Source organism: Patiria miniata, unplaced genomic scaffold, assembly GCF_015706575.1.
Source record: "Patiria miniata isolate m_02_andy unplaced genomic scaffold, ASM1570657v1 HiC_scaffold_23, whole genome shotgun sequence".
NCBI classification, from domain to species: Eukaryota; Metazoa; Echinodermata; class Asteroidea; order Valvatida; family Asterinidae; genus Patiria; species Patiria miniata.
Window position 1 is genome coordinate 6,991,992 of NW_024037062.1, and position 24,877 is coordinate 7,016,868.

General features: G+C 43.7%; 1 protein-coding gene across 1 annotated transcript; it reads right to left on the bottom strand.

Moving 5' to 3' along the window:
- Positions 1-1,521: 1,521 nt before the first annotated feature.
- On the bottom strand, positions 1,522-23,812 carry LOC119731271 (solute carrier family 15 member 4-like). Its single transcript, XM_038204401.1, has 8 exons — positions 23,323-23,812; positions 21,531-21,738; positions 20,712-20,881; positions 18,655-18,872; positions 15,949-16,135; positions 14,288-14,488; positions 11,541-11,672; positions 1,522-1,808 (listed from the first exon to the last, which is right to left on the bottom strand). Exons 1-8 carry the CDS (start codon positions 23,696-23,698, stop codon positions 1,546-1,548), a joined length of 1,755 nt encoding a protein of 584 aa, XP_038060329.1. The 5' UTR covers positions 23,699-23,812; the 3' UTR covers positions 1,522-1,545.
- Positions 23,813-24,877: the final 1,065 nt, after the last annotated feature.

The following is a 24,877-nucleotide window of genomic DNA, read 5'->3' on the forward strand; positions in this document are numbered from 1 at the left end:
ACCTTCATCATGCTGCCACCATTTCAGTCATGCTCCCTGTATCCAATAACAGTACTGAATGATGTTTTTTTTGTGCAAAAAGGACCAGGCCATTTTTCCTTCCAGCCTCATGTTGGTTACGTTGATTTGAATGGGAAAAAAATCAAGATGGCCGCAACATGATAATGGTCTATTTATATTGCATAGCACTTTCAAAAGAGAATAAGACAAGGAAATTTCCCTTTTCTGGACAGTGTTGTTTGTTGCTCCCATAAAGGCATGATTTTCACCAGCCTCTGTCCATCTTATGATCAATTTCGAGGCACAATTTCCTTAAGACTGTAGCACAATATGAATCACTATGCATGTCTGCATGTGCTTGGGTTTGTAAACTGCGCGGATGTCATTCACGGCAGAAGCGGAAAAAATGTTGCAACCTGATGCCACTTCCGCGATTGTGTACAAAGTCTATGGAGAGTCAAGAACATTTTCTAAGTATTTCCTCAGAGCCAGATTCATGTCTTATCATCATTTTGCAGTGAATGACCTTCATTGAGATGATATATGAAGAAAAAAGTGGCGTCAGGTAGCAACATATTTTCCGCAGAAGCTTCATGCTTTGGCACAAAACCGTTACCAGAATTTGGGGGTTTTGCTGTGGTTATTGTGTTTTCAGGGATTAGTTGTTGTTTCGTTACATACCTGTTTGGGACGAAACAGGTTTTAGGGTCACTGCATGTAAATGGTGATATTCTTTGAACGGATTCAGCAATTTTACTATTTTTTTTTCAACTAAAAGTAGCTTACGAAATTGGCTTTCCAGTCATTGTGTTATGTGTTACATATTTTTTAAATATGAAATATATTTTTGGGGGTTAGGGTTTTGCTTTTTTAAGTTGACTTGCCCTGTATATATCGCAAACGGCGATATAGGTCAATAAGATTGCGGAACTGTCTCGGGTATTGATGGATGGGCGTTATAGGCCCAATAATACAAGCTTAGTAACTATTATATAACTGACATACAGATCCTTGTCATTTGATTGGTGGAACTCACATCACGTTACAGTCGTTATTGCTCCCATTCACGCAGGGGCTCAAAAAGTCTGATTCGCCCATGGGGAATGGGAAATACTATTGAACAGTTAGGATCATCCTTGCAGCGCCTATTGTTCCAAAGAGCCAGCGCTACAGAGATGGGTTCAAACATTTTCCTGAAGGGGTGGTTTACAAGAGAGAAATACATTTTCCACCAATTTTTTAGTGAAATAAAAGTTCAAATATATCAAGTGACACGGATCTTTATGTCAGTTATATAAAACAAATATTTAAATTGTGAAATGGGAGGAATATTATCGCTCGGCCTGGACATTTCCAGTTCACTCGGCTTCGCCTCGTGAAATGGAAAAGTCCAGATTTAACCTTGCGAGCATATTCCTCCCATTTCACTCTGAGCCACTCAATATTTGTATAACATACAAGAAATTTAAACACACATGTGAATGAAAGGCAAAAGTCCAAGGGAAAGGCAGTAGGTGATGGCAGAAACAAAAAGGCAACTTATTTCTATATCATTCCAGAATCACTCAAAAGGGGCGAGGTTTCAGACTGATTGCCCCCCTGTTTCCCCCTGCTATATCTTTTACCTATATCCCCAGGGTCAGGGGGTCGGTTGTCATACTGTAGCTCGGCATCCTCGACATAGATGTAGCCCCTTGCAATGAGCAGAAAACAGCCGAAGTCGATGGCCATGATCAGAGCTAGTAGAAGGAAGAAGTACTCAAGGTGACCTTTGTTGATTTCATTCGGGATCCAAGCCCCACCCGCACCTAAAAGCAAGTTAATTGAAATAGCAAAATTATTGTTAGTTTTGCTGATCTCAGGGTACCGGTGTAGCATATCTATTTATTTCTTGTTTATCCTGGGGAGACCTTTCAGTGGAACACTGTTTTTCAAAGGTGCCCAGCAGTTACAACAAGCATACGATAGTGTGGAGCAACGGTGTGCTTGCAGCGAGTTATTATTTATAGCGCGAGCAGCAGCGAGCTTGCGCAGCGCCCTCTGAAATTGGGTCTGTTCGCGTGTTCTAAAGCATGAGCTGATCACAGCACGTCGTTGAGTACGAACGTGAATTGCGGCGTCTCGTGGAGAATGAACGTGTGTGTGTGTGCGTTGTCGTGTTGCTGCACTGACGTGCTGACGACTGGGCGAGGACAGGAGGTTAGTAGCTGGAGACACACCGGGGATCTGAATTCATGGTCTGTGTGTTGCTACCTCGTGGGCTCTATCCATTGGGGCCTCGGGAGTCCTGCCGCCGGTAACTTGGGGTTGCCTGATAGGAAGTCGCAAAAGAGCGTGGGGGAGCGCTGCGAAAAGTCCATCCTTGACGTAGGTGCCGTTTCATCCAGTAATTATTGTTGATTAACTCTTACATTCTAATTGAACCCAATAGAGAATTAAAAGAACTTGATTGTCGTTGTTGTCTGATGAATAAAGGTGTCAGTGTCTGTTCCTTCATCGTTTGTTCAGTCTGCCAGTTAGTGTCCCTCCCTTAAGTGAACACCCTTAAGGAGACTACTTTGTACGTGTTGGCGGCATATGGCCTTCCGAACGGACACATTCCCTAGGTCACCTAGATCACCGTCGTCTAGGCTTACCAAAGGTTTAGTCAGGAGGCCAGGGCGACTTGAGTAAGAGGAGCCCCGGTTCAAGCAGCGCCACATTGGTGTCAGAAGTGGGATAAAAGCGTACATCAGGAACCTTGAGGATAGAGGATAAAAGGAATGGAACTGCTGAATAAAGACATGATGGAGGAAGAACTTGCCATTCTTAGAATGGATGTCCAGAGAGGAGATGAACTTCTTCAGGAGGCCATTGAGGAAAGGCAGCGTCTGAAGGACGAACTGGAGAAGATAAAAGGGGAGTTGCTGGAGTCTACACAGCGTGGACTGGAAATGACACCGGGAATTAAAACTCCAGAATTGTTTTCGCTAACACCGAGGATGTCACCCTTTGGAACAGTGCCAGCAACACCAGCCAATACGATGGCAACCTCTGTGAGAGAGGAATGTACCTTGGAGACAACCAAGAAAGATGGACCTGCAGGAACGGTCTTTAAGGAGAAAAACACATCGGCTGAATCAGAGATCAAGTTAAGGAAACGGAACATTTGTCCGGATAGATTTAACGGTAAGGTGCCTTGCAAGGACTACAAGGCACACTTTATGGCCTGTCGTGTGGCCAATGGTTGGAACGATGGGCAAGCGAAGGTGCTTCTTGCTGCAAGCCTCCAGGGACCAGCCTTAAGTGTGTTGGGTTGCCAGCCGGAGGGTAGGAAATATTCCTTCAGGGATTTAATCAGCTCGTTAGACCAGAGGTTCAGCCCAGGTCAACAGGCGGAGTACCATTTAATGGAGCTTCAACATCGTCGTCAGGGTGAAAAAGAGACATTACAGGAGTTAGGGCAGAGTATCAGGGAGCTCTCTGCGTTAGCGTTTCCCGAATTCTCAGAGGAAAGAAGGGATCGATTAGCGAGAGGACATTTCATGGATTCAGTTGGAAATAGGGCGATTAGAGAAGCGATTTTCAGGGCCAAACCAACATCCCTGGATGACTCAATTAAGGCATCTCTGGCTGCTGAGAGCTTCCACAAGGTGGAAGAGCAGAGAGCTGCAGATAAAACCAAGAAGTATACAAGAATGGTGGAAACGGAGCCAACCGTGGAGGCTACGGGAGAGGTTCCGGTTAATCAGGCAGTCGTAGATCGAGCTGTCCAGCAGATAAATTCCCGTCTAGGGGAGAATGTTCCTACTGGGAGCAAGGAGACGAGACGACCTTTCGGACGCAGGAAGGCAAACACTGAGGACGTGTGCCACAATTGCAGGTGGAAAGGGCATTTTGCGCGGGACTGCAAGAAGCCGAAGGCCAGGAGATCAAGGATGTCGGGAAACGACATGCAGCCGTCTCAGGGACCTGTGAAACGGCTGGAAGAAGTCAAGGGTCAGACAAGTGCAAAGGAAGCCACCACTAAGGTGGAAGTGGATCATTAGACCAGGAGGTGAAGACCCACCAGGTACCGCTGGAGAGTGATGGACAACTGCGAGGAGAGGAAACCCTTAAGGAATCCCCCTTGAGTTGCGGGCAAGGAGGCTTGCCCACCCTTGAGGTGCCAGCCTTAAGGGAGACGCTGCGACAGGGAAGTGGACTTTTCGTACCTGCTGTGGTTAGGGGACTTAAGGTGAACATGTTGATCGACACTGGTGCTACAAACACTTTACTTTCTATGTAGACGTACTACAATATGTCACCGGAAAGAAGACCTACGCTGAACACTGAAGGAGTTGGGGTGTATGGTGCAGACGGAACATTAATCAAGACTATGGGAAGCGCCTGTGTAGCGGTCCAGGTCGGGAAGTCAGTGAGAGCAGTTTGTGTTGTTTTTGCACAACTGGAAGTCGAAGGAATCCTGGGAATGGATTACTTGATGCCGACCGATGGGCGGCTGGATTTTAGAAACTTGATGTTCACCGTAAATTGGGAGCAGATCAAGTGTCTTGACAGACAAGGCGCACATTTTTGCGGCCGAGTGATGGTTGAGGAGACGACCATCGTGCCGCCTGGACACGAAGCTCTTGTGCCAGGCCGGGTTACAACTAAGGTAGCGGGAATAGGAGTACTCGAACCTGCAGATGAAGGTGAACTTTCTGGCAGAGGACTTGTAGTGGCAAGACTACTGGTGAAACCAGACGAAGGAAGGCTGCCAATTCGCGTATTTAATCCAGGACAGCGGCTGTGCGTTGTGAAGGCGAGCAGCATGGCAGGGTTCCTTACTGCAGGAACTACCTGAATATTTAAGGGACCTGTATAACAGAAGCACTGAAGGGGTCGACTCAAGAGTTTCATCAACAGATAGCAGGGCTACTGAACGACTATAGTGACGTCTTTTCGAGGGATAAGGACGACATTGGGCACACTAACAGGGTGAAGCTTCGAATAGATACAGGCGATGTGAGGCCGAGACGTGAGAGGCCACGAAGGTTCCCTGCTGCAGAGCAGGACGAAATATACGGACAAGTTCAGGACTTACTCGAGGGAGGAAAAATTGAGCCTTCAAGCAGCCCGTGGGCTTCAAATGTAGTATTGGTCAGGAAAAAGGATGGGACCAAAAGGTTCTGCATTGACTATAGAAAACTAAATGCAATGACTGTGAAGGACGCCTTCCCTATCCCAAGAATTGACGACTCACTGGACGTCCTTGCCTGATCAGGCTGGTTTTCAACCCTGGACTTGACTTCAGGCTACTGGCAGGTAGCCCCGGACAACGAAGCGAAGGAGAAATCGGCGTTTGTTTTAAGGGGAGGGCTGTTTAACTGGCGTGTCATGCCCTTTGGCATGTGTAACGCGCCGTCAACGTTTGAGAGGCTCATGGAGTGAGTTCTCAGTGGCCTGCACTGGGAAATTCTTCTAGTATATCTGGACGACGTTAAGGTGTACAGGAGGACAGTTTCTAAAGAGCTAAGCCTAATTCAGGGGTTTTCGGACATCACCCGTCCCCTGCACCGTCTGACTGAAAAATCAAGGCAATTTGAGTGGACAGAGGAGTGCCAGGAGTCGTTTCAGGAACTTAAAGGACGACTTACTAGGGCACCGATTTTGATGTATCCTGATCCTAAGTTGGAATTCATCCTGGATACTGACGCCAGCGCTTTAGGGAACGGAGGAGTTCTGTCTCAGGTAAAGGACGGCCAAGAGAGAGTTGTGTCTTATGCCAGCAGAGTTCTAAAGAAAGCAGAACAAAACTATTGCGTTACGCGCAGGGAACTGCTTGCTGTTGTTAATTTTCTGAGGCAGTTTAGACAGTACATATATGGACATCGAGTCACAATCAGGACAGACCATGGAGCCTTGAGGTGGCTTCTAAACTTCAAGGACCCGACAGGACAAACAGCGCGTTGGCTGCAGATCATGGGAGAGTTTGACTTCGAGATAGTCCATCGGGCTGGGAAGTCACACCTGAATGCTGATAGCCTGTCACGCAGACCCTGCTCACAGTGCGGAAGGGACGAAATCAGCAGTGACGCAGATGAAGAGAAATCTGTGGAAAGAAGTGTTGTGATGGACACTTCGGATCAAGACGCGGAGGTTCGAGCAGACTTACGCGTGGTGGGGGTGCAACCCCAAATCTTAAAGGAAGGTTGGAGAAGGGCTCAGCTCGAGGACGAACAGATGAACTGGCTTATTCAGGCTAAGGAAGAGGCAGGCACACGCCCTGACTGGGAGATAGTTTCTCCAAAATCCATGGCTGCGAAGAACTACTAGCTGCAATGGGAACAATTGACAGTCCGACAACGGATCTTGCAGCGTCGGTGGGAGTCCCACGATGGACGGGAGGTGCATTGGCAGACTTTAGTCCCACAAGAGTATCGGGAGGAGATACTGCGGGAGATGCATGCAGGAAGGACAAGCGGTCACCTGGGTACAAAAAGGACCATGGCTAAGGTACGCCTTAAGTTCCATTGGTCAGGCTTGAGTGCTGATGTCAGGTCCTTCATTAGGCAGTGAAACTTGTGTGCGAAGAGAAGGTCGCCGAGCAAGAAGCGGAAGTCACCTCTACAGCAACATTTAGTTGGGTTACCTGTCGAGCGAGTGGCTATGGATATCTGTGGGCCCTTCCCTGTAACAACTAGTGGAAACCGAAACATCCTTGTGGTCGGTGATTACTTCAGTAAATGGTTTGAAGCGTATCCCATCCCTGATGAAAAGGCGGTCACCGTTGCGGTGCGATTTGTCGAGGAGTTCGTGTGCAGGTTTGGAGTTCCCAGGACGTTGCACACCGACCAGGGAAGGAACTTTGAGGCGAACCTACTTGCCGAAGTTTGTAAGATCCTTGGCGTAGAAAAGACTCGGACAACACCATACAACCCTAAATCAGACGGTATGTTCGAGCGCTTTAATTGGACACTAGTGAACATTGTAGCAATCATGATGAAGGACCAGGGAAACAAAAAGGACTGGGATAGAGAGTTGCCTTTTGCAACAGCGGCGTACCGTAGTACTCCACAGGAATCAACGGGGGAAATGCCCAACATGGTCATGCTTGGCAGGGAAGTTTCCCTTCCAATCGATCTGACAATTGAGGAACCATCTGCAGAGGAGGAGACGCAAGACTTCGACTATGCCCAAGAGATGCGGATGAGGATGCAGCGATCTCATGACAGAGCCCATAAGTGCCTTGCAAAGAGTGCCAGGAGGCAGAAGCGCCACTACGACAGGAACGTCTGCAAGGAACAGTTCATCGAGGGCAAGTTCTGCTGGTTGTTTAACCCAGCGAAAAAGAAAGGGGTATCTCCAAAGTTGATGTGCAGGTGGGAAGGTCCATACCTGATACTGGACAAACTATCCGACGTGACTTATAGGATTCAAGGGAAGAGTGGGGGAAAGATGAAGGTTGTCCACAGCAACCGCCTCAAGCCCTATGAGGAAAAACTGTTGAAGCCTTGGGCCAAAAGGAGGAGTAGTAGTCTGGAGGAAGAAAATCAAGTTTATCCAGAAACCCAGCTACAAGAGATAAGTGAAGTGAGCCAAGGTAGTGACCAGGAAAAACAGGCCTCACCTGAAGTTGAGTCACTTGAGGAAGCCAATCTCCCTGAAACAGAGGAGTTAGCAGAAGCAGATGCGCTGATGGAAAGTAAGGAGTCAATTCAATAGAACTTGATACCGGAGGCACAGGCGGGACATGTGCAACCCTCAGTACCGGCTAGAACTGAAACAGCACCTGCGGCAGCAGGGCAAAGCCCAGCGCGGGCGAGAAAGAACCCACTGCGCCAGCGGCGGCCACCTCAGCGATATCGTTAATCAAAGATTCAGATGATCAGAATTACATAAGTGACGTAAGCAGGACAAATTCAAGGGGGGATGTACAAGTATTAAGGAGGCTTACCTTAGTGTTTATTTTTCGTTTTGCAGTTGAAAAATCTAGTGAAGGATGGACAAAGGAAAGGAGTGGAGTCGACCCAAGGACTGGGACACAGTACGACTTCTGAAGTGTAAGAGTGCGGTGACACCTTCATAAATAAGAGGAGGTTTGACAAGCATGCGAGTAGTCATGGGTCAAGGCAGATCCTATTCTTCTGCTTGAAGTGTGAGCGGGGCTACACGAGGAAGGATAATCTGAAGGTGCACTACAATAATCACCACCCTTCATCTCTGGACGACTTGGCCAAGATCTACCAGGAGACGGAAGAAGAACACAAACGTGGAAAGGCTAATGCAGGGAGTAGGCAGGCTAACAAGGAGCGACAAAAGGATCGCCCTGACAAGCACCGAGCTTCAGAAATGACGGAGGATAATGGGAGGCCCAAGGGGAAGCAGCCGAAGGCGGCAGAAGAGTCTGAAATGGGAACAGAGGAGCCATCGACCGAGGATGCCTTTAAATGGCCGGTACCCTTAACTCCTGGGCGGATGGAGACCGCGGATGCTCCTGAGTTGTCCCTTTCCCCGGCCTCATTGTCGTTGGTCGATCAGTGCCTTAGCCAACAGCCGCAATCCTTGGAACACAGATCTGGTGGAAAGCCGAAGGGAATGATGTCCATGGTTCAAGATCTGAAGTCCGAGAGTGGAAGTGAGGACGAGGAGGATGTGCGTGTTGTGCTTCATGGTGAGCCGAGTAATATCGCAGCCGGATCCCCTTCCCAGAAGATTAGCCTTCGGCGAGTCCTTGAAGGAAGTTCCCTGAAGCACCACATCAATTATCCTGCGACTGGTGTTGCGCAGGGTACCTCATCTCCCAAGCCAGCCTCAGCCAGAGTGTTCAAAATCCATGGAGATGAACGTGGGTCACAGCGTCCAGTACCTGTCAGCACCCCCAACTTGGAGATAATGATGGCTGGAAAGGTCCGGCGTGTCAAGGAGGTGCACACCACATCAAGTTTCCAGAACGGTGTCAAAGTTTCTTAAGAAATCACTGAGAGAACCTAAGAGGTCAACTTCACTGCCGGTTTTGTTCTTCAGTAGCTACGTATCTGCAAAGTCATCTTAAGTTTCATATTGATTAAGAACTTTAAGAACTGCAAATTAAGTTTTGTTTTCATGACCTTAAGGGCGTGATTTATTTATACATGTAGTTGTTGCTTGACTAAACTGTTGTTTAGAGTTACTTAAAGTTTAAAGTTACTGAAACCCTTTTTGTATTTTAAGACTCTTAAGTCAGAGTTGTGTTTATTAACATGAGAACCTTTTGCGTGTAAAACAGATTTTCATTGTATAAGGTATATGGATGTTTGTGAGACCTTATTTAAATCATTTTGAGAGTCAAATAGTGAACTGAAATTGCCAGCGAAGTAGATGTTTACTTAAGTATTCCTGCAACTGTTTACCTCAAGTTCATTACCTTAAGTGACTAGAGTTGTGTCAAAGTTTCACCTTACCTAAAGTTTATTACCTTAAGTGACCAGACCTTACCCTAACTTACCTTAAGTTTCACCTTCACCTTAAGTTTATTGCCTTAAGTGAACATTATTTTGACAATTATTGTTTCATGCTAGGAGCAAGCACATCCTTTGCTTTTAGTTATATCAGTTTTGAAGACCGAGGATGGCCTGAACTTGAGGGTGAGGCTGTGTGGCGCAACGGTGTGCTTGCAGCGAGTTATTATTTATAGCGCGAGCAGCAGCGAGCTTGCGCAGCGCCCTCTGTAGTTGGGTCCGTTCGCACGTTCTAAAGCATGAGTTGATCACAGCGCGTTGTTGAGTACGGACGTGAATTGCGGCGTCTCGTGGAGAACAAACGTGTGTGTGCGTTGTCGTGTTGCTGCACTAACGTGCTGACGACTGGGCGAGGACAGGAGGTTAGTAGCCGGAGACACACCGGGGATCTGAATTCATGGTCTGTGTGTTGCTACCTCGTGGGCTGTATCCACTGGGGCCTCGGGAGTCCTGCCGCCAGTAACTTGGGGTTGCCTGATAGGAAGTCGCAAAAGAGCGTGGGGGAGCGCTGCAAATAGTCCACCCTTGACGCAGGTGCCGTTTCATCCAGTAATTATTGTTGATTAACTCTTACATTCTAATTGAACCCAATAGAGAATGAAAAGAACTTGATTGTCGTTGTTGTCTGATGAATAAAGGTGTCAGTGTCTGTTCCTTCATCGTTTGTTCAGTCTGCCAGTTAGTGTCCCTCCCTTAAGTGAACACCCTTAAGGAGACTACTTTGTACGTGTTGGCGGCATATGGCCTTCCGAACGGACGCATTCCCTAGGTCACCTAGATCACCGTCGTCTAGGCTTACCAAAGGTTTAGTCAGGAGGCCAGGGCGACTTGAGTAAGAGGAGCCCCGGTTCAAGCAGCGCCACAATAGTATAAAAACAGAACAAGCAATAAAAACATTACAAAGATATAATTAAGAAGATTAATAAACAGTAATATGAGACAAGGCTGATCACGGTTGTTACACTGGCCTTGTTGGTAGTATGGACTTGTTGGTAGTATTGCGCATGCATAAGTATGATAATTGGAAGAGTGAAGTGCGAGAGTGATGAGTCTGATTCTCATAGGAGTCAGATTTTTATGCGAGACCAGCTTTGTTTCCTCTCTGTACCATTCTCACTGACTGACTCACTGACTGAAAGACTGTCACATGTGTGCGCTGGGCAGTGCTATCATATAGGATTACAGTGGAATGTCGCTATACAGAACACCGCTACACCGAACATTCGGTTATACCTGTACGTAGTCTGGTTCTTTGACCCCACACAAAATGAAACAGAGCACTTTATAGACGTCGGGGAACTGTAAGGTCAGGGAACCAGTTAAGCTGGCTTATACCTGTTGATATACTTTTCAATGGTATGACGTGGCGACGAGGAGTAATATGGTCGAATCACTTCCAGGTTGTTCAAATTAGTGCCACAATCAAATAAAAACACATTTTTACCCCAAAAATCCATGTTGCTGATCATCAAACAATTTAGGGAAGAGATAAATTTCAATGACGTCATCACTGGCCCGAAGAAATTGTCAGCAGAGGCAAAATTTGTGACGGTTTTTGTTAGTGTGGCCGGGCACCCCAGCTATTTCTCTGTGTATGGGTCGATAGGTGAGGGTTGAAAGGTCATGCATAAGCATCGGCTTGTCCAGTATCAAGCTATTTTGGTGGTTTTGGTGAAAAATGAGATAATATTGCATTCTCTGTGTTTTATTATTAATTACCAACTTACGTAACTTGTAATTCTTTTATTTGAAGGCCAATTTTGACCATTTTTGCTGGATATAGTTCGGAACTTATATTCATTGGGTGGAATTCCCGGATGAGACATCCTCTACTGGGAGGTATTCATTCATAAATTTCACTATGCAAATTTCAAAAAAACGTCAGGTATTTCTAATCAAGGATGAAAGGGCGCTTTCTGCTGATTTGTACAATTGAAAAGGGTTAGTACACGGCTATTACGGCGCGGCGGGATTCAAACAGAGTCAGCGGTTGAAATACTATTTACAAATAGCGTGGCTAGTACCGTAGGCCTACATGTATGCAATCACAAATATTTGTCTTCATGTTATCTAACTTACTTGAGGTAATAGCATTGACGATGGTGACCAGTAGTGACCCGATGTAGCTACCTAGGCCTGATGTTAGCAAGAAAAGCCCCATGACCACTCCTTGCATTGCTTTGGGTGATTGTGAGTACGCAAACTCTAGGCCTGTAAAGACAACAACATTTGCAACAATAAAAACACAACAATAATAATAATAGACAGATTTAAATATAGAATAATAAATACTTAAGACAGTTTACCCATTCCTATTAGTTGAGAGCCAGTCACGTACGTGGGTGGTTTTAAACAGTTGATAAAACATCGGCTGGCTGGTTTTAAACACTTTTTCGGCGTCATATGAAACTGACTTTTTTGAAATGTGGTCCCTTTTACCCTTTCATTGGTTGAAAGTTTCACAATCTTCACTTATAACGCATGCACAATACTATCAATGAGTCCGTATTTCACACTACAACTGGCACTGCCGCATTCTGCACCGCAAATCTCCATATAAGGAGATTTTTGGTAGCACTCATGAGAGGCAAATACCATAAACATAGGTAGAGGGGTGCTTCAAAAAAAAAATGAAGTAAAATTGTTCAACAAATTCATTGGAAATTTATAATTTTGACTTTTTGACTTTTTGACCGAAAGGTAGATAAATGAATGATACAAATATTGAGTAGCTCAGAGTTGAACGGCAGGAATATTATGGCAAGGTAAAATCTGAACTTTTCCCTATTCATGAGGCGAAGCCGAGTGAACTGCAAAAGTCCAGATTTTACCGAGCGATAAAATATTCCTCCCATTTCACAATTAAAAGCCACTCACTATTTGTTTTATATAACTGACATATATAACTGACATATAGATCCTTGTCATTTGATTTATTTTAAAATAAATTTTAAATGATTTCAAATCTTTTTACATCACGAGGTAAAGCATTCAACAATTGTTTTATGACGTACACCTCAGCAGATTCTGTTGGTTTTAATATTTAAAAATTATTGAAATCTAAATACAGTTAAAATTATGTTCTATTTCAATACAAAATTGGTAAAAAAGTATGGCTATTTCTCTCTTCCAAAACACCCCTTCACAAATTGTTTGAACCCAACTCTGTAGTGCTGGCATTCATCAAAACAGCATTTGTTGGTGATCTACGCCTCAGTAGTGTAAAAGAAAGGTATTGCACCTATTATTCTACAGTCACGTTATGAATTCAGACCCCAAAAAATAATTTTTGGGTGACCTTTGAACTCCATTTCCCTTTTTGTTTAATTGGCAGACACAACATGATGCAACCGGAATCAAAGTCAGTGGGACTTTTTTGCAATGGAATATGTACATGTCAAGCACTATTCACTTTTGTTTCCAGATGGACTTGGCTAACCACACTTTTAACCTTTTTTCCACACCCATTGGTCACTGTTAGAGTGTGATGCTTGTCCAATGTGCCTCTTATATTGCGCTAGCCTTTAGTCAAGTCCCACGCGCCTATACCCGGACCATCCGGACACGTAACGCACCCTGGATGCTGGCACGTAAAACGACTAGCACGAGTGGCAAAGCCACGAGGGCCTTTACTATCTCGTGGAACTAATCACTTATTCATTTATTCACGTAATATAAATCAAGCAATATAAACCAATCATCTAACAGCGATTTGCGGTTACCAGCAACAGTACGCGCGCCATGGCTGTCTGGCGCCAGACGACGGCTGCATGATTTACGTTAGTAATTCTGCATATTCATTGGTCAATTCACAACGGGTAATGCATTATGCATGTCTACCAAATCGGTAGACAAATGTAAAGAAAAACATAAGCGTTCTCCACGAGATGGTAAAGGCCCTCGCGGCTACGCCGCTCGTCCTAGTCTTTTTACGTGTCAGCATCCGGGGTGCGTCACGTGTCCGGGTAAGCGCGTGGGACTTAACTAAAGGCTAATATTGCGCCTGCGTCTGCCCTTAAATAAGAAAAATGGAGATCAGAGGTCATAACAAAATTGTCTTTGGGGTCTGAATTCATCATGACATGCTGTAGAATAATAGTTAAAATACACTTCTTTTGCACTATTACGGGTCATGACAAAGTGGCATTTGGAAGGGTAAAAATGATAAATAGCGGCAATTAGGGTATATACAAAGTGCATTGACCTCTTGCAGGTCACCATGCAGAGGTCAGATATGAAATGCCCTACATATGAAAATTCGTTTCACAGCATGAGCAATTGGCAGCTAGACCTGGGTCTTCAAAAGTTGGGGTTTCAAGAGTAAATCTTATAAATAACCAGAGGTCACAAAATGTTTCCATATTGGTCATCATTTTCATTAATGAAGACCTACAAGTATGACGTAGACCGGGTCATAGGAAAGTGGTGTTTTCAAAAGGTCATTGACCTCTGACAGGTCACTAGGGTCAGATATGAAATGCCTCCATATCTGAAAAAAATATGATCGCAAGAAGACCTGACATGCGAAGTTTCATGCTTTTATCACAAAGTGCACAATTCTGTGCACAAACTGGAAGACTGCCATAGCCAAATATTACGCTTCATCATGTACGAGTTGTTCAGGATTCCATGATGTTTTCATTATTTTTTTTCTTGGAATATTAATTCTTCATGAATCCTTGTAAAATAACAAAATTCAGACTTTTTCCATAACTTTCCATAGCTTAATAAATTCCTGCACTAAGTACAATTATTTAAATGTCCATTGTGAAAAATCAATGTACTTGACTTAAACACTGGTTGTTCGACCCCTACTTTATTTGTACCTGTAATGCTTGTGAAAACCTCACTGGCTCCTATAAACGTGTACTGAGGAACCTGTGCAAAGACGGACAAGTCTGACGCATTGAAGACCTCGCCAGCAAGTTTCTGCGGGAAGTAGCCATATTCGTTGATGTTTGCTTTCCGGCCAAACTCGACTCCGGCTGCCAAGATCATGGAAAAGACCGCTAGTACCATGCCGATACCTGCAAGGTTACAAACATGGAAAACAAAAACAAAACCAGAGAGATGTGTATGAAACAATTAACAATAATAATAATATAAGTGGAGTGCCGTGGCCTAGTGGTCTAAAGGATTAGGACGTGCTGGGTTTAAGACGTGCTGGGGTGGTATGGAGAAACGAGCAGCTCCATTCCCACTGAAATATGCGATCCTTTAGCATGGCGTCTCAACATCAGCCTCTCCTAACCAAATCCTACTGTCTGGATTCTTGTGCCAACCCCGTTTTGACTGAATGACAGAGGGTGAAAGCCTGTTCTTGGCACCATAACCAGGTGCTCTGGGTAGATGGGGCTTGTTTAATAGCCATGGTTGGTAGTCCATCTGGGAGAAGGACAACTCTGATTCCAAACCCGGGTAGGTAGAACTCGTAAGCCTTGTTCGGCAATCTGCCTAGGAGAAGGTAAACTCTGATCCACAACCCATGTGGTGCCTACGTGTTGGCGACCTCCGAATAACCAGAGCTCTCAGCAAGGCACTGCAACGCTGTGACAGCTAGTTGTCTTGGATTCTCCTTGCCATCGGATGAACTGTTTGCATGCGTCTGGGCGGAATGCCCCATTCGTCGGAGTGTCTCATCATGTGGTTGAAATACAAATGGAAATTAGGATAAAGATATCAAGATAGAGGCTCTGAACATTGCCCAAGGACACAACATATGACCATTCTTGGTACCCACTGAAACGTTCACACACATCCTCGAAAACCCGACAACAGGCGACCCAAGCGTCGCATCGCTTTGGTTGCCACTGGACTGAGTCAATATTGACATCGCTGCCCTCAGCAAAACCAGGTTCTCTGACGAAGGCTTGCGTGCAGAAGTCGGCGAAGGCTACACGTTCTTTAAAAAGGGCTGCCCAGCCAGCTCCCCACACATCCACGGTGTTAATTTTGCCATCCGCACTCCGCTGTTTTGGTCATTACCTGAATCGCCACTCAGCGCCAGCCAGTGCCTGATGACGCCGTGGAAGGCCGTTTCGTCACCTTGCTCAGCGCATACGCACAAACCCTTGTTTCATCCGACGAGAAGGCTCTGTTCTATGGCGCCCTTCCCTCTACTCAACAACGTATCCCCCCGACTGACAAAGTGCTGCTACTCGGCGACTTCAACGCCTAGCGGCCGTGTATACTCTCCAGGGAGTTGAGAAAGTTTCAGGAGTGTTTGCCCTTTGAACAGGGGTAATAATAATTGTAAAGTGCTTGTAAAGTAATTGTAAAGTGCTAATATTATTTTTATTAACAATTCCTATGCCCTACTGTTAAATGATGACCTGTTTGCAAAGTTGCTCTCTCGTGCTCTTTAGCAAACTTGTGGAAAAAAGCGAGCACAACTTGGGTAGAGTAGATCATTTTTGCATCTGTTTGGTTTGAAGCAACAAAAGTGCTCAAAACAGTCTTTTAATTGAATGAGGAGAGATGGTCTTACCTATTCGCTTCAGTTTGGTGAGAGGGTATCCAATTCTTGCCATGAATGGGTAGAAGATACGATCCACGACGGGAATCATGACAAGAATAATGGCGACATCAAAGAGGTTGAGAGCAGCCACTGGGATAGTGAAACCGCTGTAGACCAGCCGCATGCGTTCGCCTTGCAGCAAATAGGTCGTTGACATCTGGAAACAATTCAACACAATGACACGATGAAATACAATAATTGAAAATAAGTCAGTTTGGTAATTCAATTGAAATTTTGAATTTTGAAATTAAGTGTGCAAACAACCTAACAGCATCTGAAGCTGAGGGACACACACACGTTACACTGTGTCGGCTTTGATGACGCACCGCTATGGAATACAAACGCAGATATGCAAATAGACGTACAAAATACGTACAACATTTCTAGTTCTCCATAGGTGTGTGTACACAGCAGGCATCAATTTGTACATGAGTTAGCGCTCTGGTAATTTCATATAGCTGTATGCCATGTTTTCAAATCGTATTGGCCTGATATTCAATTATATGCCTGGCTAAAACATTACAAATACTGCAGATGAATGCAGTGACTTGTCAACATAGTAAATTCAGCCTTGCATTTTAATTCTGCTCTATCACTGCAAGCATTAGCATTCCTAGCGCTATCAACAAATACTTGCTGAACTTATGTAACCGGGAAGAGCTAAATAAATTGGTTTACTATGGTTCACTCTCCTACAACCGAGTGGTTCCACTTATAAAAATAACTTGGCGGAGCGAAATTTTCTGTTCTTCGACAATAATATCAAAATATTTTATTTACAAGACAAATACGAGACAATATATATATACAAATGATCAGGTATTTACAAAAAGAATTATAGTAGGAACTTTGGGTATGTAGAACGGAACTTCGTTGGGTATATAAAACGACAGTCAAAAAGGGAAAATAGGCTAGTGAACTGTCACTCCAAGGATAGTATCTGAAATGCATCAAAACAAAAAATGACTAATGAATTATGGGAATAACTTCCAGATCAAAATACATTATTAACGATATTTAATTCAAAGTAATTTGGGAAAAACTGTTTTCCTTATTTGTAAATCACAACACTTTTTATAAATGCATCAGTAAAGGAACAAACTGTGGCATAAAATGACTGTTGCCCAAACAGAAGAATTATTTAAATGGCAATTATGCAAGAATATGAATATTTTATATACATGTAGTGCAATTTTAAATCCGAAAATAGAAATGAATTATTCACCAAGTTATGTTATAAAATAATGAAGTAAGAATATATACCATGCCCTAATAACAAATTCCCGAATGATCATAGCACTTTAAAGAAAACCGATAGTTTTGGGAAAATGGGAAAGTCTATTTCAAATGATAAATGTGAACATAAATATTATAGCAACACTAAAATTTAAGTTAAAGTTTGCATACTCGTGTTGCTCAGAAGTTACCAATTTGTTTTTGTTTCAAAAGGAAAATGGAGATTCACAAAAATAAAGTACCTGATAACATTGTTTTCCGGAATTGCCAAAAAAATATTAAAATAGTAGGAAATTGTGTTTAAATAAATTGACGGTGTTTACACGAAATGTTCAAAGTATAAAATATAGTCAACAGAAAATCCTTTTTGCCATGCCACTCATGCAGGAATTAAATAGAGAATCATTAGGGAAAAAACTGATTCTCAAAAATACTTGCAAATCACGACAACAGATTTATTTCTAAAGTTACTAATCCGTCGTGATCACAAGACAAATTTCCAGCCATGTCCGCTTTGACGGCCTTAATTTCTGGCAATAAACAAAGCATACAAAAGACCAGAATGTTGCATAAATGATGGCATAAAAAGATTCAGGCATAAAAAGGTTTTAGGCATAAAAAGTGAAATATCAGACAAGGGATTTACTCATCACTTGGGATGGTCTACGTTCATGCCTTCTCCGTGTTCGATGTCAAAATCGAAGATCAGCAGTTAAAATAGACGAAAATATTTTACTGCTATCAGGGAGCCTCACTCAAAATTTGCAGATAAAAGTGGAGAGTGTAAGAGCTCGCAAAATGATGGTTTGAACGCAACAAGGTGTTGGATCGAAATCAAAGTTATTTCGCAGCTAGCCTTAAGTACAAGAAAACTATAAATTTGAACAAAGTGCGTGGAATGTTAAACTCGCCTGCTCGCTACGCCCTTTGCATAGTTGAGCAAAATTCTAGGCGGCGCGCGCTGTAAAAAAAAATTAGTTGGCCGCGAGAGGGCGCTAGGCAAAAAGCATGATCGCAATGGCTGCTCACATGTGAATCGACACAAACACGAAGTTAAGAAGTTATGAAATGAATGCTGGAGTAAGGAACCAGTCGGGTAAAAGTAAGTACTGAAACTCGACATGGTTACACTTACAAACCAACCATTTTGGTTTGGTTCAGGTTCAGTTCCGGTTCGGTTCAGATGGCCCAGTTTGGCTATTTTTACAAATGTAGTTCGGTTCGGCGGTTCGGCTAAAGCACTAGCTGTAAGCATCATTTTCAAAAATAATAAAAATCATATTGCCCACGCGCTCAAGAGATCCAATCATTGGCTTTAAATGTGACCTAGCCACCAGTCCCCATATAATGGGAGCATGAACCAGTCTAGGATTGGGACTGGCTGCATCAGTGGAATTAAAAAAAAAAAAAATTCCAGACTTGAACTAAGACTATACTCACCTGGAAGTACACAGTCGAATAAAAGATGATGACGATAAAAACTGGTATAATTCTTCCCAAGGACCTGACTTCGTCCACTTTGACGTCTGGGAAGTGACCACCGAAGCTCTGCTTGGCGCGATCCAGCCAGGATGTCATCTGGTTTTTCCTGGCGTTAGGCTTCCTGATTCTTGATAGAGCCTCCCAGATGATTTTGGCGACAGTTGTGAATACGCTCCCTTGAAAGATAAAAAACAAAACTAATTGGGAAATCTTGGACAAATACTAGTACAGTTTTTTAGAAATATCAAACATGGACCAATTGGTAGACCGCCAACATATGGCTGGATAGCTCAGTTGGTAGAGCCAATATCTGGCAGGCCTGCACGACAAGGTCACAGCACATTGAGCACTACAATACGCTGCCTCACAGGCAAAGAATGGGGAGCCAGCATCTCTACACAATGTAGTTTCCATCCTGGCCCTGGACTACGATCCCACTGACTATCGTGCACCTGTATGGTCTAGGAGTGCTCACACGCACTTGGTAGATGAGAGCCTAAACAACACGCGCTGTGTCATCACTGGCTGCCTGCAACCAAGCCCAGTGGAAAAGCTCCCTGTCCTAGCAGGAATGTCACTACCCTGAGAGGGAAAGCCCACATTATGGCATTGCCTTGCCGTGCGCTCAATCAAGACCACCTACTCCATCAGGTCATCATTGAAGAAGCTGGACAATCTCGCCTCAGATCAAGGCATCCATTCACACCGGAGGCACAGTCAGTGCTCCCAGCCTCCCACAGGCACGCACCAAGACAACAACATCCAATGGACTGCCAAATGGACTGTGGAGTGTCATGGCCTAGCAGATAAGAACACCGGAATCATGTGCTCTGGTGTTTCAGAGGCAACAGTGGCATGGGTTCGAGCCCGCCGGGTGGACACTTGTACCCTTGAGCAAGGCACTTAACCATTATTGCTTCATCCTTCGGATGGGACGTTAAGCCGGAGGTCCTGTGTGTTGTAAGCCTAATGCACGTAAAAGAACCAAGTAACACTTATCACTAAGAGACGGGATTTACCCCAATGCTTCTGGTCTCCTGTATAAATTCCCACGCTGAGTATTTAGGAGATGAACCAACCAAGATCCCCAAAAAAGTAATGGTGGCAGCAGTGGCACCTGTCATCATCACCCCTGAGGAGCTGCACCTCCATGCCATCAGAGTGCTCTCCTGGCTCAGACCTCCCCCGACGCTCATGGGTGAACCTAAACCACCTGCTAACTGGAGTGGGACGTTCCAATTCCAATATGACAGATGGGGCTTTACATCAAGCCCGGCATGCAAATGCGGAGCAGAAGAACAGATGGCGAACGACATCATCTGTGAGTGCTCTCTCCAGCAGCCACCCAGTGGAGCCCAAGGTTTGGCTGATGTTGATGTTCCCACAAAGGAATGGCTGCTCAATACCAAACTTGAGAGCTAAGCCTACACCACTGTTGGTACTATATAAAAGAAGAAGCTAGATGACGTTGTTGTTGTAGTATATGCAATAAACCACCGCCGCGACAACCCCCACCGCTGGAGGGCGTTATCACGACAAACCGGTATCGCCCACAAACCGCCAGAAATGTCATCTTGGTAATCTTGTAGATGTGTAATGCGCGTCCACCTGTTACGCCTAATACATGCAGTGCACATTCAAAACCTTTCGTAGTCCAAACCAAATTCTTAAATTTCTTCCATGCAGTGCGCAGCATACACATGTACAAGATGCAGCAAGACTTTTGTGCAACTTCACTGGGCAGCTGTTTTGTGGCATGTAGTCATGGTAGTACGGGTGGGAATTGCGTGCAGAAGTAGTGCATGTGCACTCGTTTCCCCTCTTTTTTCGGGAGGGGGGATTTTTACAAGCTTCCCTAGATGTTGTTGCTGGTGGTAACGCCCTCTCATGGCAGCGACTTATCATGTATCAAACCACAACAACGTCTTGCCTGTACACTTGTTCAAACCCACTCCAGTCAATGTCTTTGTTATAAAGAAAATTCAACTTAAAGAAAATTACTAAAGTTTGCTGACCTTCAGGTGGCCTCATGCGGTACCACTTTCGGCCAATCAGAAGCATGATGATCGCCACGACGATGGAGGCTGCTGGGATGGCATATCCCACATCGAATCCGATCTCCTGCTGTACGTAGACCACGGCAGAGAAGGAGACAGCCGAACCCACGTTGATGAACCAGTAGAACCTTCACATGAAAAAGTCAAAAATTGACAATTACTGAACACAGTAAAAACCAAATTGCAAAGTGTAATACCGTAGCAGCTGTAACACTAAAATCTCTGCAGGAAACGATATGGTTTTGTTCATAAATAACTACATCAAATATAACTACATAGCCTATTTGTCATTTGATTAACAGTTAAAATGAACTTCTATTTAAATGCAAATTGGTGGGCAGTGTATTTCTCTCTCCAAATAAAACCACCCCTTCAGGAAATGTTTGAACCCAACTCTGTAGCTACTGACTCTTGAACAGTACGCCCAATGCGCAACACGCACACCAGCATGCATTTGCACACAAATACCGCGCCATGGCACAAGGATGATCCTAACTTTTGAATAGTACATGTAAATCCCATTCACCGTGGGCGGAGGGGACTTTTTGAGCCCTGGCGTGAATGGGAGTAATAATGAATGTCATGTGATGTGAGTTCCACCAATCAAATGATGACAAGGATCTGTATGTCAGTTAAATATAACTGCTACTATAAATTGTTAGCATCCAACCATTGGACACTATTGTCGAGCGCCTTGACAAAGGCTAGGGTGAAGCATCCAGTTAGTGGCATTAAATGCATCCATCAAAACGGTAAACTTCCACGTCACAATCTCACCAATTGAAGAAAGACTTGACCGGACCCTCTCCAAGATCATCCAACTGTTGAGCTCCGAACGGGCCCACGTTGGATTTGATGCCGCCTGTACCGATGGCAATGACGGCTAGACTGAAGAGGAAGAAGCCTCGCTGTTGGCCCTCAGTCAGCCCTAGGTGGGGGCCATACTGGGTAAAATCTATGGAGATGATGGGCAACAGAGTTGTGCCTTGATCAAAGAAATAGAGAAAAGACACCAAAATTAATTTTTCAAATTGCTGTTTTTCTAACAATACGAAATATACATGTGTACAATGCACATTGAACACATAGGCCTCCATGTGTACATTGAATCAGACTTTGAATGAAAGTCTCCATACGGTAACTAATAGCTATGGAATTGCTTTACACAATTTGAATTATTTGCAGTTGGACAATTCCAGCGTTATGAAAGAAAATGCAATGTCCGTGACAGAGCTTTAAAGAGCTTATACCCTTTTAAATATACTTTTTCAATCTTATCTATCATTTATTAATGGTCAAAGAGATTGACAAGAAGTTTTGAATAATTTCTCAGAATCAAAATTAGATCATCATGGTTCAGTGATATTGATAAAATGCATGTTCTTGTAGTCTGGTTCCCTGACCCCACTTAACTTGGAATGGAGAAATTTATAGACGTCTGGGGATTGCAAGGTCAGGCTGTACCCGTTCATGCGTGTGTAATCGATTGCAAACAAAATGCTGATCAGCCGACCAGCATTGAAAATTGATACAAAAATACCACTTTTCTTGAAATGTCAGCACACCAGCATGACCAGGTGCCATGATTTAGCAGGATGCTTATACAGTGGCGAACCCAGGATTTGGCTTGGGGGGGGGAGGTTCACAATTTTGTTTCACTTTTTTTTTTTTTTGAAATTTGATGAAAAGAAAAAAAAATTGGGGTTTTTTGACAAAAAATTTGGGGACGGACAAGTTTGACGTTGGTGGCGCCATTTACACCCTCCCCCAAGTCAAATCGTAGCACACAAAAAAAATGACCAAAAAAATTAAAAACCTCGGGGGGGGGGGGGGGGGCTCAAGCCCGCAATGGATAGGAACCTCATTAATATTGTTTGAGGCTTGAAAAGATTGATAGATATTGCGCACGCCAGTGTTACAATTTTCAAAATTGCACGTAGCCAGGCCTATTTTTCCAATTTCAACGAAAAGTAATGAACATTGAGATATATCACAATGACTTTCAGCACATACTGATGGATCATTATAGGGGAAATAAATCCTGAAAGTTGCATGAAGATACAGTCTTCCAAACTAATTTATTTTCAAAGATTTCACCCGCCAACATGACCATGTCTGTGTACATGTAGTTTCATTCAAAATAGTGTTATGTAACCTTTAAAAATCGTCCTTCGCAACAATGTGGCTGCATACATGTACATGTATGTCAAATGCCTCACTTTTGTTGAATGCTACTTTCACACATGTTTTGAGTTAGAGCGTAGAAGGAATATCAGCTCAAATTTCTTCTTTCAATTTGTCATTACGCTACGTGTTCTTTATACTATTGTACGGTGAAAGTATACGTGCATACTGGTACATATAAATTCCATATCGGCAGCCAGTTTAGGCTTTCGCATGTTTAACTGGATCAGTCATTTTGAATTCAATTATTCAAATAATATTCGATCAAGTCCAAGTTGGAAAATCGAATACTAAATTATTTGAAAATGCACAGCCTCATGCATTAGCTCACATTGTCATTTGAAACCACAACAAACATGGGGAAAAATGAAGTTGAAACTGATACCTATGCAATAAATGAGGCCTGCTCCAAAGATAGCATTGTATTTCCCTGATACGGAGTCAGCAATCCACCCACCGACGACCGGCACAAAATAAGACGTCCCTGTGAAGATGAATGTAACGGTGGTCGCGTCGGCACTCGTGAATTTCAGCTCATTGGTGCAGTAGAGCACCAGGTTTCCAGCAATGCTGAAGTAGGTCAGCCGCTCGCACAGCTCTAAGACCAATATACACAGCACCACGCCCAGACGATCTCGCTGAATGCCGAACAATGTTTTAGCAGGGGCCGGGTAGTCAATCTGCACGCTTGATGTCGTCTCGCTTTCAGGTCTCGCTGGAGTTTTCAAACTCTCGTCAATTTCTTGATAAACGGTGGTCATTTTGGTGCATGTGGCTGACGTTGACACGCACACACTTCGAGACAGGGTTTTTCTTATTCAGTGCAGCGTAAGCCGTATAAAACTCAAGACATCTGTGAAGAACCTAACGACTAATCTGTAAAATACAAACAAACCAAGTGTAAATAAGTTTCAAAGTCATTCCAACATGTTTAAATTGGGACTAAAACTTCATTTAGTCTTCGCAGTTCACAAACAAATATCAAAGAACCAGTTTTGACTCCAACAATAATGTGACAGCAAACTTTCACTTTTTCGAACTTTCACAGCAAATTTTCTTGGGAAAATCAAAGCAAGATACATGTTTTTATCTAGTAAAACAACGACAGAGAAAAACATAGGGAAAAAGCTATCAGGTACAATGTACTGTATTAATCCTTCTTTACAAAAAAAAATAAGCATGACAAAAAGACAACAAAATTTTAGACAAACATTAGCAGGCACATTTACCCATACGTACATTTCAGAAGAGAAAAAATACAACAAATGTTAAACAAAACGGCAGTTGCAAGATGGAGTGATTGAGGCAGTGCGAACATGATAAACATGATTGCATGACAAACGACTACATCATGTGATATAAGCTGGAGTCACATGACGATAAACCAGGAAGTAAACAACATTCAATTCCCAAAACCACAAGCACGAGACCTTGAAACCAAATACAATTGCAGGGAATAAGTTGTAAGTTCAAAGTACATTCACACATGATTTACTTTACTCAGAGTAACCATAAAAACATGGGCACGGCATTAAAAGCACACAAGTGGACCAGTTTAAAGTTGCATTCCCCGATTTTCATCCTGAAAAATAGATTTCTTTTCTAAATTGCTATTTTTTTTAACAATACAAATGTTATTCACTTTGGACATGTTGGAAGGGGACGTGACATTGACCTAGCTTGAGTAACTCCAGCTAATAAGCTGATCAGGAATATTTACATGTGAATTCCTGATGAGCTTGTTAAGCTGGAGTTACTCAAGCTAACTATTGACCCCAAAAAATGGTAATCCTTATCTTTAAAACAGCTCTATTTTTTACGAGTTCTGTTCAAAACTGACTTTTGCAGATGACTGTCCAGTACCAAAATGACTTTTGCAGGCTAATGCAGTCTTTTTTCTTCATACAAAACGCTTCTTGCCTAGTGACAAACTTGGGCAC